General features: G+C 47.2%; 5 protein-coding genes across 5 annotated transcripts; all 5 read left to right on the forward strand.

Moving 5' to 3' along the window:
- The first annotated feature begins 1,393 nt into the window (after positions 1-1,393).
- Positions 1,394-3,400, forward strand: ONS95_007201 (uncharacterized protein). Its single transcript, XM_058500698.1, has 10 exons — positions 1,394-1,475; positions 1,525-1,718; positions 1,774-1,793; positions 1,846-1,882; positions 1,931-1,960; positions 2,063-2,100; positions 2,151-2,157; positions 2,289-2,480; positions 2,598-2,868; positions 2,932-3,400. The coding sequence occupies exons 1-10, from the start codon at positions 1,396-1,398 to the stop codon at positions 3,326-3,328; spliced, it is 1,266 nt and encodes a 421-aa protein (XP_058349515.1). The 5' UTR covers positions 1,394-1,395; the 3' UTR covers positions 3,329-3,400.
- Positions 3,401-5,081: 1,681 nt separating this feature from the next.
- Positions 5,082-7,118, forward strand: ONS95_007202 (uncharacterized protein; the record flags this gene model as incomplete). Its single annotated transcript, XM_058500699.1, has 4 exons — positions 5,082-5,328; positions 5,386-5,502; positions 5,555-6,146; positions 6,221-7,118. 4 exons carry the CDS (start codon positions 5,082-5,084, stop codon positions 7,116-7,118), a joined length of 1,854 nt encoding a protein of 617 aa, XP_058349516.1.
- A 482-nt stretch (positions 7,119-7,600) lies between these two features.
- On the forward strand, positions 7,601-8,901 carry ONS95_007203 (uncharacterized protein). Its single transcript, XM_058500700.1, has one exon. The coding sequence runs from the start codon at positions 7,880-7,882 to the stop codon at positions 8,744-8,746; it is 867 nt and encodes a 288-aa protein (XP_058349517.1). The 5' UTR covers positions 7,601-7,879; the 3' UTR covers positions 8,747-8,901.
- Positions 8,902-10,495: 1,594 nt separating this feature from the next.
- Positions 10,496-11,072, forward strand: ONS95_007204 (uncharacterized protein; the record flags this gene model as incomplete). Its single annotated transcript, XM_058500701.1, has 1 exon — positions 10,496-11,072. One exon carries the CDS (start codon positions 10,496-10,498, stop codon positions 10,856-10,858), a length of 363 nt encoding a protein of 120 aa, XP_058349518.1. The 3' UTR covers positions 10,859-11,072.
- A 129-nt stretch (positions 11,073-11,201) lies between these two features.
- On the forward strand, positions 11,202-12,297 carry ONS95_007205 (uncharacterized protein; the record flags this gene model as incomplete). The annotated part of the gene is made up of 4 exons (XM_058500702.1): positions 11,202-11,587; positions 11,639-11,710; positions 11,840-12,010; positions 12,157-12,297. The coding sequence occupies exons 1-4, from the start codon at positions 11,408-11,410 to the stop codon at positions 12,295-12,297; spliced, it is 564 nt and encodes a 187-aa protein (XP_058349519.1). The 5' UTR covers positions 11,202-11,407.
- Positions 12,298-12,452: the final 155 nt, after the last annotated feature.

Raw genomic sequence — 12,452 nt, forward strand, 5'->3', positions numbered from 1 at the left:
GAATTGTTGCTAAGTTGACTTACTGCTGACAGGCTTTGCATTGACCGATGGTGTAATCGAAATGTGTAAGGCGCCCTCCTTACCCAAATCCCTGCATAATTATATCTTCTATAAGCTGTAGAACTTGACTCCAGCACGTCACGCGCGCCCTGGATCCCGCTCCCCTCTCCTCCATCCGACACTGGCTTGCAAATGGAGGCTCCAACGCGCTTGAATGTGCAGCAATCATTCTTCGCCGTTACGAAGGATACCATTGTTGACGCACAAAACCCGACTCTGATCGGAGATGCCGAATCTGAGATGTGTCTGCGTGGTTGGAAGTCCCTTCCCAGGAGCATCTGCCTGTTAGGTTGCCCAGGGCCGTCGTCTGCTGCTTGACGAGAACTATGTATTCTTTCCAGCTACCTCTCAAGTTGAGGCTGAAACTCGATTACGTGCAAGTAAGCTTTTGAGTTTCGTGCTAGTCGAAGTCTACAACATATCATCAGTTGCATTGATTTGTCATGTCTGCCGGAGAACGGTCCTCGCTGTTGAGAATGGTCTACAGCCATTGGCAGCTGTTCGGATCTTTGCGAAATCTTCGGGTCCAGAATGCATTTTGACTTTCTGCGAGACGATGAGGCGAACTAAGCTTCTTGTTCTGGAAACTGGTATTGGTGAGCGATCAGACCTTCGCGAGACATGGCTTTCGGCTAGCAAACAAACAAACTTTTGCCGAGGGGCCCCACGTTTCGGATTGTACCAATCAACATATCAATGAAGTGAGAGTTTGTATATGCTTTGAATCGTACTCGATTGAAATCGGATCTGAATATGTTCCTGCATCAGACGTCGCGAATGGTGGAATTATGCCATCTGTTGTAAAATGGAACCTTTCTGCATCTCATCGCTGTCGTGTCAATTTTCCAGTTTCCTTACGCCTTGCGGAAAAATAGATTAGTTCATTGTTTTCCCGAGGATTCTATGGTCAGAGTTGCCACTCCAGACTTCAGCGCTCGCTGATTATCCACTTTGTGTCGTTTGGTGAGATCTTTACCGTTCTTGCTATTTCCTCTCGTAAAATGATATATGCATCATTCAAACACACCTGACCTTTGGTTGCATCGCACAATTCGTATATTGTTGCACGAGATGAAATGGCATCGAAGGATAATAAGGCAGACCTTAGTTAAACCTGCCGGGTTGGGCGTCGTCTTACGATTCATGCCATACCCCCAAGCCGCTCACCTCCGGCGAGACAAGCCAATCGTCATTCGATCACTCCTCAAACTCTAACGGGATGCTCCTTGATATGTGTGGTGTGACGAGAGAATTTCCTACCCTCTGATGATATGTGATACCAGATGGCAAATAAGCTTTGGAAGCCAACTTAATGTCCTTCTGGATAACTTATAGATGTCCTGCTTACCTCCGGGCTTCTCCACTTCACCTACACAATACTGCTCCACTTCAGCGACTCGCACCTTTGCAATGGGGTAAGTAAACAACACATCATTCAGTAATCGCATTTCTAACGTACTCCAGTGACGGGGAAAATACAGTTGTCGGTTCAAAGCCAGCGCCGCCAGGCGTGACACCCAACTTTGAACACCCCCAAGATGTTTTCTACACGATCAATCTGATTGTTCAAATCGCTTGCATAGCACTAACGACGCCATGTGTTCTCCTGAGATTATACATCAGGGCTAAGGTTGTCAAGATATTTGGGATCGAGGACTGTGAGTTGAACGTATAGAACCTCTTTACAGGTTTTACTGATGAATGTCATTCTAGGGTGCTGCGCGATAGCTTGGGTAAATCTTGATATAGGTTCAAGATGCTACGATAAGTTCTCACGATGAGCAGGTATTTGCGACCTATTTCTTCGCGTCGGGAATCGTACGTGAGTAAGATCATTTCGATGTGGTGTTATGTAGCTGATCAAGTACAGTGGGCGAAGAGGGGGGCGGCTATCACGATTGTATGTTCACTAGTCCACTGCCATTTATCTGATTCGCTTTATGCATGCATGTAGACCAAACAGAGCAGAGCCGAGTACTCGCTGACTTACTTGTCTCCATAGGGGAGCTTACAAAACCAGCATTCAGAAAATTCAAGAAGGTACGCATTAATGAATCAGCCAGTCCATTTCAAATCTAATCTTTGTGTAGACATTGTGTAAGACCATTTTACCTTTATGTGCAGCAGAGCCGCTATTCCAGCCAAACAGGGGACTTTGCTGTCCAAGACTGTACCTTCATACCCGGCAATGTCTTACAACAGATTCACTGACCCAAAGCGCCATGTAGATTTCGACATAATGCTTCATTCGCCCACAACATTCTTCGTGAAGGCAACATTACTCCTCATATTCATACGGGTATTTTCCCCCATGTCCAAGGCTGTGAGGGCAATATACGGCTTCATGATCATTCTACTACTGTACTACACCGCCCAAACTGCCGCGAAAATCTGGGTGTGCTCGCCTATCGGAGCTTTCTGTAAGTCCATGATGGATGCCAATGTTTCTCAATTTGAGCAAAAGTCTCCTACAAACAGGTTATCCCCACCGAAAACAGCTTTTGAGTTCTAATCTAATCCATCCTGTATCTCCACAGGGAACCCCGCGATTCGAAAATCTTGCATAAACACCCGCATAGTATTTCGTATAGACAATGCCGTCAGCGTCATCACCGACCTCGTCATTCTCATTCTACCCATTCCACTGTTGTGGTCCGTCCAGATGACACGTAAGAAAAAAATCGGAATCGGAATGCTGTTAGGAGCCGGCGGTCTCGCAACGATCTGTAGTGCCGCGAGGATGATCCTAACACTTGTACGAGATATTCCTGATGCGACGTTGGGGGCTACTAATTTCAAGATGTTGGCGTGAGTTTCTCCCTCTGTTCTTGTAATCAAAAAAAGAAAACTCGGTACTGATTGGTGACCAAGTGTCTCTGAGCTTGCAATCGCACTCGCCTGCGCCTGCGTTCCATCTTTCCACGTTCTCTACTCCAGACTCAGCGAGAAGTCCAAGGCGAAGCGAAGTGGCTACACGTCCAGCGTCAAGATGAGCACATTCGGCTCCTCTAGCAAAGGGTCCAGAGGAATCAAAGCCAAACCAGGCGTGGTATACATGGAGGGAAGGATCGACCGCCCATCATCACTGGAGCATATCTTACACAATACAGCAAATCCAGGGCAGGGATATGGGTATAGGGTGCAAGTATTTTCAGACATGGGAGCGGAGTCTTCGAATGCAGACGCGATGGCTCCTCCTGAGACTTGCAAGCAGTGTGAGCATGATCAGAGGACGATACGGATTACGAAGACGACGGAAATGGTTTAGCATTCTCGGATGTAATGCTATGCGTAATAGATAATATAGCACAGAACGGTAATCACACATGATGGCCCCGATGCACTGCTCGTTGATAGGTTCCAGGTGTAGTGGAATTGCCTTTCTCAAACTGGTCAGGCTATTTTCTATCACTCTTTCTGAAAGCAGCTTTGGGTATGCACGGCTATTGTACGTTTTGCGCCGAGCTTCCTTCGCCACACCTTCATCAGTCCACCCTCAAATTTTGCCACACCGTCAAGCTTCTTATGGAAGTTGTTATCTTTTTCACATATCCTTATCTTCAACGGAGGATGCAGCTAAGCCAAATCTTGGAGAACGACTTGGCTATTTCTTAGGTTTGATTGTGGGCCTTGCTATCTCTTCGGTGTCTTGTTCGAGACAGGAGCGAGAAGTAATGATAATGATTGACACGGATTTCAGTAGCCAAGAGTACAATTCATCTACATCCTGACACGAGAATCCTCTGGTCGTTGACCACCCGTCCCATCACGTTGGACATCCAGCCGACTTGAAAGGTGGCCACGATTTCATTGGGTGAATGAGGAGCGCTGAAGCAGGCTGAGTATTCCATTCTTCCTCTGCGATTCCAAGTTTGTTCATCCCACTCTAGCCTTTTTCTTTCGTGGCAATCATAATATGAGCAGCTTCGTATCCTAGACTCTCGGCCATCATCGGGTGGATGCTAAGCGATACAAGCAATTCGATAAGATCGAGTCAAGTACTCCTTGGCACGTTGTAACCTCGACTTGCTATCTCTCGCTATTCAACTAAAGTCGACAACCAGGAGAGGACAACTTCAGGGGAAGATAACACCATAAACGGTGGAAGAATTCTGTTGTCCACTCCAGAATAAAGCATGCCTCGTCTTTCCTTTTCAGTCTCGTTACCTCTCAATTGTTGGTCCATCATCTCGGCTCCAATACCGGAAGCGCACGACAAATCTAACATGCCACTCTCTACAAAACGAGAGCTCCCCCATCAAATATATCTAGCTCATAGTAGCGAGCCCAATGAGAAGCGTCTCGTTTCCAACAAAGCAATTCGGTGCGGCCATCGACTCTGTACGGTTGAAGTGCGGTCTTGGCAGCAGCTACCAAGCGACTTGGCCATACACTTCCGGAAGGCAACAAGCAAGACAAGACTCGCCCTATTTCAGCCCCCTGGAAACAACCTTATCTTGAAAATTACCAGGAGGCGCATGCGGGTGTTGAAGTGCGGGGATATTAGTGATGGCCGCAATAATACAGCTGCTGAGTGGCTCCCTCGACTGTTGGTTGATAGGATGATCTTGGCTACGTTGTACGGTCGTCTTGGTTCCACTGAAACCTTCCTTCATCGCCTGTCGCGTGGTTGACGATAACACACTTAACTCCAAGATATATCTTGGCAGCTGCCTTAACAAGCATGACAAGACAACCTGTCGCTTTCTAGTCGTACCAGATTCTCTTGGTGAGCTTGGGAGGGTCCAACATCCAAGATATCCTCTTTCTATTTGTCCGTGCCTCGCAATACTAGGTGGCCAAGATGTAGTATCACAAGAAAGATAGTGAAGAGAGAGTTGGATTTTGATTGCTATCTGAGAAATGATCGGCCCAGAACCAACACCGTGGTACAGGGTGTGAACAGGGAGACGAAGCTCCCATGTATATATATATGCGGCCTCCACTCGACTTTGTCTTGACCATTTCCTACGACCATCCATTTTCAATTTCGTGAGAGACGTCTAAACGTCGTCAACAAAATGGACGTCAAACGGAGTCTCGAGGTGACCCATGGCGCCACCATGAACGAACCAACACTTGCAGTTGATAATTCTCTCTCCGATGGTGAGAATCCCACAACGGTCGTTGACAGTGACAAGCCATACCCAACGGAGGAAGAGTTCGCGACTCTACCCAAAGTTCCCGGCCACATCCCTTGGACATCATGGACTGTTGCTGTCGTTGAATTTGCCGAGCGTTTTTCGTACTATGGTACAACTGCTGTTTGTGAGTATATGATTCAATCACTCTACCATCTTCGAACCTTTGCTAATGCTTGGATAGTCGTCAACTTCATCCAGCGTCCCCTACCCATTGGGTCCTCCACAGGTGCGGGCAAGATCGTCCAAAAATCAGGTGCTCTCGGAATGGGACAGCGTGCATCGACTGGACTCGTTATGTGTAAGATTCCTTCCTCATGGACTGTTTGCCCCTCAGAACTGACACTTCACAGTCAACAGTTTCTGGTCATACGTTACACCTTTGGCAGGAGCATATGTCGCCGATCAGTATCTAGGTCGCTACCTGACAATTCAGTACTCCATCGGTTTCGCTCTCATCGGCCATTGCATCTTGATCATCTCCGCCATTCCTCCAATCATCGTCAAGCCCAATGCTGCCATCGGAGTCTTCGCAATTGGTCTCGTTATCATGGGTCTCGGAACGGGTGGATTTAAGTCCAACATCTCGCCTCTTATTGCAGAACAATACAAGGATGAAAGACCCTATGTCAGGACAAACAAACACGGAAAGAAGGAAATCGTCGATCCTGCAGTCACAACCGCTCGGATCTACATTTACTTCTACCTCTTGATCAATATTGGATCCCTCACTGGATCTTTGGCCATGGTCTACGCTGAACACTATGTCGGTTTCTGGCTGTCATACCTTCTTCCCACCATTGTCTTCACCATGTGCCCTATAATTCTGTTTGTCTGCAAGAAGTATTACACTCATGCTCCACCTACTGGTTCTGTCATGGGCAAAGCAGCGAAGCTCATCGGCTTGGCGTTCAAGGGAAAGTGGTCAATCAACCCTGCAAAGACGTACGTATTAATCATTGTCCATGCCTTGTTCCTGCAATGTTTTCCCTAGAAGATGTCACTGACCTTCCATCTAGGCTCAAGAACTTCAAGCATCCCGACTTCTGGGAGAGAGTCAAGCCAAGCAACATTGCTCCAGCAGACCGCCCTGCCTGGATGACATTTGATGACGCCTGGGTTGATGAGGTTCGCAGAGGTCTTCTTGCTTGCAAGGTCTTCCTCTGGTACCCACTCTACTGGCTCGCCTACAACCAAATGACTGGAAACTTGGTCTCGCAAGCGAACACCATGGCTCTGAACGGTGTACCGAACGATGTCATCAACAACTTGAACCCTATCTTCATCATCATTGTTATTCCAATCATGGATTTCATCATTTACCCCGGTCTACGGAAAGCAGGAATCAACTTCACACCAATCAAAAAGATCTCATTTGGTTTCTTCCTGTCCTCTTTGGCCATGGTCTCTGCAACTGTCACTCAATACTACATTTATAAGCTATCTCCATGTGGAAGCAACATCAACGCACGCCAAAACGAAGGAGAAGACTGCTCTGCCCCATTCACAGTGTGGATCCAAGTTTTCCCATACGGCTTAATCGGTCTCTCCGAAGTCATGGCATCAATCACCAAACTCGAATACGCATACACCAAAGCGCCAAAGAACATGCGATCTACCGTCCAAGCCATCGCACTGTTCACCAGCGCCGTTTCCAGTGCATTGAGTCAAGCTCTTGTTGGTCTCAGTGAAGATCCTCTTCTGGTTTGGAACTACGGCAGTGTCGCTGTCGTGGCGCTCTTTGGTGGCATTGGTTTCTGGTTGACTTTCAGACGCGCGGATAGAGATGAGGATAGGTTGAATAACTTGAAGGAGAGTAACTGGGAGGCGGCGACAACTGACAGTGATGTGGAAAGCAGTGCGGATACAGGAGCTAAGAATGTTAATGTTAAGACTGAGGAGAAGACGGCTTTGTAAGGGGGCGTGTAGATGATGCTTCTTCCTCTTCTGGGTTGTGCGTTCATTATACCCGAAAGATCATGATCGACGATACATCTTTCGCACGAGTTGATGAGTTGATCCTGATATAAAATCGATAAATACAGTCTTAAGGCAGCAACTCCAACCTTTATACAAGTTTCTCTTGTGATGTTCGAGGTAAGCAAGAATGTGGAGCTCATCAGTGTTCGCCTGCAAATGCAACGATTTTCTCATGAGTACTGAGCACAATTCCCCCTTCTGAAGAGTTTGCTGCCGTTTCACAACTTGTGCAGCTACACAGATCAAGACACGGCGGATATCGTGTCTGACAAAAATTTACTTTGATAGAGGACTTGATGCGAGCCTAAGAAGAAAGGAGGACACCAAAACGGCGAGATGGGAGTGGTGTGACGGTCATGTGACGTGGTAGATGTTCACAGGAGGTGTCTTGGCATGGATCTCATCGTCTCACACGTTCGCATTTTCATCATTCCTACATTATTACGTACACTTTGACTCCCCTCCCAGAAAGATCCGTCCTTTCTACTGCGACTGGAAGGCGTAAGAAACTTACAGATATTACAAATCCCCTACCGGAAAGACTTCAATCCATCTTACGTACAAACCACATGATCTCGCGCCCTTTACGCGATTGCCCCTCATGCGGGGTCAATATGACTCCTCTCACGCCTTCAGATCCTCTACAAAATCTCTCAATCCTTCGTCTGTAACTTCCTAATACTCGATTATCTATCACAATGTCTTCCAGAGCCCTTATTGACAACAGCTATGCACAAACCCTCAAAGCCCTCCACAAACCAGGCGACCCCGTAGTCTTCGCCAATATCTTCGACCCCGCCTCAGCAAGCACTCTCATCTCCCTCAATGAAACCCATCCCGGACTGGTCAAAGCCGCAGCGACAGCCTCATATGCCGTAGCAGCCAAACTCTCAATTACCGATGAAGACCTCAATCTCTCTCAAAACCTATCTTCCGTGTCACAATTCGCTCCATTCATCCGCGATGCCGGCCTCCCCCTATCAATGGACCTACAAGATGGCTATGGAGACCAGCTCGTCGAAGCCGTCACGAGCGCTATATCAATAGGCGTCGTGGGAGCTAACATCGAGGACTCGTATCCCGAGAAAGGATTCGGTGGTGGTTTGGCCTGCTTGAGGAGTATCGAGGAAGCTGCCGGGAGAATCAAGAAAACCATTGAGGTAGCAAGAGATGCAGGGATTCCAGACTTTGTTGTCAATGCTAGGACTGATATCCTCTGCTTGAACCCTAACCCGGAAGGTTGGACGAGGGAGATGATGGTTGAGGAAGCTGTGAAGAGGGGGAAGGCGTTTTTGGCCGCGGGGGCGACTTCGGTGTTTGTTTGGGAAGGAGCTGGGCCGGCTATCACGACGCAGGAAATTAAGACGCTTGTTGATGGGTTGCAGGGCAGACTTGCTGTCAAGTTGGGATCTAAGAAGGATGATTTGTCCGTTAAGGAGTTTGCTGATTTGGGGGTTTGCAGGATCAGTATTGGTCCCAGTCTTTTGAGGACGGATACAGATGGGTTCAGGAAAGGTGCTACGCGCATTTTGCAGGGCGGGAAGCTTTGGAGTGATGGAAACTGATATGGTGGCAATTCATGTATAATTATGTTGAGTAGCCACACTTCGATGTTCAATATGCTGTTTATTAATTCTTTGATTTATCCTTCTCCGTTCCCCCTGTCTCCTATAGTAGTTAGGTCGTCTTGATTGCTCTCCCATATTCCAAGCACTCGAGTAAAGCAGTCTCTGGGTTTCTGAAGCAGTTTCTTAATCTTTCGGTGAGCTCCTCTCCTTGAGATGAAACAGAGGGGGTTTAAGCGTAGAGAGGATAACTTCGCACCTCTCTCCTTTACTCTCTTCCTTCTTATATGCGTTCGCTCTCCTTAGTAAAGCTTCGATTTCCCTACCTACCGTCCCTTTCTAGGTTTCTGTATATATATAAAAGTGATCAAAGAATCTACTCTAGTGTCTTTGGTTATTTACAGTATAGGGATAGGGTGGTTTTACAGCTCTCGAGCTCGCCCCCTCACTGTCGAGAGCTGAAGGCACTAGTTCCTGCCAAACACATCTTGCTTACCTTTTTGAAGTGAGACGAACGCACGATTAGACATATGTTTCTACCATACTGATGTTATAGTCTTTCAAGAAGGGACCAAAACTTCAAATTACTCGAAGTATCGAGTGCTTTCAACCACTCAGTAAAAGTATCTCTCTCCCGAAATACACTGTTCTTCGAGGAATCCCATCTGTCGTGGTGAGGAGATGTCAAAGTATTTTGGATATTGACGACTAGGGGGCCGATTCAGCATTTGCGTCATTGCTGACTTTAATTTTCATCATTTTGACCGAGTGACTCGGATAAAATTTCGATGTAGTTTCGCTCAGTTCCCTATCAGAAGCTGAAGCAAGAAAAGACGGGGGGCCTAAGATAAACCTTTGGCTGGTTTTATCAAGTACCCACATTTTGGACGACGCATATGAAGTCGAAGATATCTAGAGAACTTTGACTGAAGAGCACAGATCTCGGTTGAAGAGTGTTCTGATACATCAAAGGAGTTTCCTTAGGGAATTGGCAAATCGTCAGAAAGATCTCCTGAACTAATGCTCGCAAGTGACAGCTAAATTTCTCAATAAACGCACAACATGCCGTTGTGAACGTGGCATGTGACTTCTCGTCGCTTTTTATCAGGATGCATAAAGGTCATGCAGAATGATGATTTGTTATTCCACGATACCATTGTATTCAACCAATAGTCAGGGTTCCCCCCAGTGAGCATCATCACCTCCTAGTACTCTCTATGCTGAATTTTTCTATCAACTTCGTCTTCGCCTGTTGGAGATTTCAACCTGTCCATGAGAAGATTGGGGATACTTCTATCGCCCATTCAATCTCCTTACCAAGTCTCATTGGCTTCAAGTAGAGATTCATCCAGCTTCTCAGATTCTCTTTCTTCAACAAGGAATTATGCATTTCACTACTTCCAAGAATCATTCATTCCTTACCATTCAGTGAAGGACTATATTCAACGTCCCTCTCCTTACCCCTTGTTCACCTACAATCATATACGTGTTGCTTTGGTCAACCATTTAGACCTTTCACATCACCTGTGCCAGATTCAAGCCTCTTCACAGGTCGTCATGAATATAAAAGACGATGCCCCCAAGTAGTTTCGAAGCATTTTCAAACAGTCTCGCAATTCGAAGCTTTCTCAAAACTCCCACAGAAAGATAACTTCATACACCAGACCACCAAGACTCTGAGCCAACCACCAACAACCAACCACCACACCGCAGCTGAGAACCCAAAATCTCACCACCCAGCCCACCAAAATGAGCGCCCCATCTCCCACCCACCTCCTCATCCAAATTCGTTTCGACAACCTCCAACCAGCCAACAGCCCCTCCAACACAGCACTGATACCCCTCCCCACGCCTCCATACATCGCCAGCCTTCAAGCATCCCTCATCTTCATCATCGAACAGCGAGCCTTCGGCATCGCCAAGCCGTTTGGTCTGATGGAGAAGCCTCAGATAAAGACAAAGTGGAGCGTGTGTTGGGATCTTCCGTCACCGGGATGTACTTATGAGTTGCGTATGGCGTTGGAGAAGAACGAGGATGTGGCGAAGGCGCTGCAGATGATGGCTGTGAGGAGATGGAGAGATTCGTTTATTGTGGATGTTCAGATTCGTTGAGAGGTGAGGGGGATTTTGAGGGAGGATGGCATGCCCTTGTGGTTGTGGAGGTGAGGAAGTGGAAGGATGTTCTGCTTGGTGACGTGATGGAAGCTGGGAGCTCTGCTGGGAAACTATTGGATGGAAAGACGCGGGAGACATTTAGTGAATACTCTGGGATTCGGAGTTCAATATTTTCTTTTCTGGGGGTGTCTCTTGGATACTGAAGCCGTGAATATGATAGCAGGATGCTTGGTGTCGCGCTTGATCAATAAAACTATTCACAAACCCGCACAGGTGTATCTCACTTCCATCGCCACCACCTTATTAATTCTCAAAGTTACTCGACAAATGTTGTCATTCACTCTATATACTCTGAATTCCGTTCATATTACTTTGATTTGTCTGCGTCATGGCTTTCTGCTCTCCGACCTTTCGACATTTTTTCGGTTTATTAATACACCCTCTGCTCTCTTTGTCCATCCTTTCAATTCTCCACCTCAAAAAAAACTCCCACTCACTCCGACATCCCACAACATCTTCAACAAATCATAGCAGAACAACACAAACATGAAGTCTTTCACAACTTCCATCCTCTCCCTCTTGCTAATCCTTCTCCTCACCCTCCAAGCCGTCGCCATCCCAACCTCCGACATCGTCGAGGCATCCCTCCCATTGGATCTGAGCTCCGACTTCATCTACCGTGATCCAGATAATGGAGCGTTGATTCCAATGAATGGTACTATTGAGGTGAGTCTTGTATGGAATTCTTCCCCGGGGTAATTATCTAACTGGATACAGGAGAACCTTCACCTCTTCAAGTTCGACGACGCTGTCAACATCGCATCCACCAGCCTTGAGAGCCGCAACCCTGTAAGTTACTCTCACCTCCCAATTCTCCTTCTCGTTCACCATTGTGCTCCCTTCAAATAATCTACGTGTCGTTCTCTTCATCTCAAACAACTCTATCTTCGAGACCATCACTAACATGTCCCTCTGCAGCGTGGTCCACCCGATTGCCACCCTCCCCAAAACTGGAAGCCAGTCGGAGAAGCTCCCCTGCTGGATGGAATAGACTACCTGCATCGCATCAAAGGTGACATCCGCTTCTCGGCTCGCAGCTGTGGACGCGTGAGCTGTTCTTGGAATGCGGGTATCTTTCTTTGCAATGATGTAAGCTACCACCCTTTCCACCACACCCCCTCGACATGATCTCTGTACTCATTTCTCTCGCATTATTGGAGAAAGCATATGAGAGCTGGATCGACCGAAGCTCTGTCAATTTGTGAATGTAAGCTAACAATTTGTCTCCCACACAGAACTACGTGGAGTGGTGGGTCACAGCCAGCAAGATCGGTGATTACGCGCAGAATATTGCCAAGGCTTGCTGCCGTGACTGTATGGGTCAGCAATTCGATGATGCAAACTGGAATGTCTGCGTTGCAAGCAGTCCTTGCTAGTTTGCTTCATCGCCCCAAATCCTTGACTGCATAATGCTCTTTCATCATGCGTCATTGATTGAGGAAGGGTATTCGGGGCCTAGCTTTGGGGAGTGCCTAGGCATAGCTTCTTGCAGCAAGCTTTGAGGATGATGATGGTAGATAAAATCTCGGCA

Source organism: Cadophora gregata (assembly GCF_030347475.1).
Source record: "Cadophora gregata isolate MNR1 chromosome Unknown scaffold_19, whole genome shotgun sequence".
Taxonomy (NCBI): Eukaryota; Fungi; Ascomycota; class Leotiomycetes; order Helotiales; family Ploettnerulaceae; genus Cadophora; species Cadophora gregata.

Coding starts and splice junctions, on each gene's coding strand:
- ONS95_007201 (XM_058500698.1), top strand. CDS start 1,396: ATGTCCTGCTTACCTCCGGGCTTCTCCACTTCACCTACACAATACTGC. Junction 1,719..1,773: donor GATATTTGGGATCGAGGACT/GTGAGTTGAACG, acceptor ATGTCATTCTAG/GGTGCTGCGCGATAGCTTGG. Junction 2,869..2,931: donor ACTAATTTCAAGATGTTGGC/GTGAGTTTCTCC, acceptor TTGGTGACCAAG/TGTCTCTGAGCTTGCAATCG.
- ONS95_007203 (XM_058500700.1), top strand. CDS start 7,880: ATGTCTTCCAGAGCCCTTATTGACAACAGCTATGCACAAACCCTCAAA.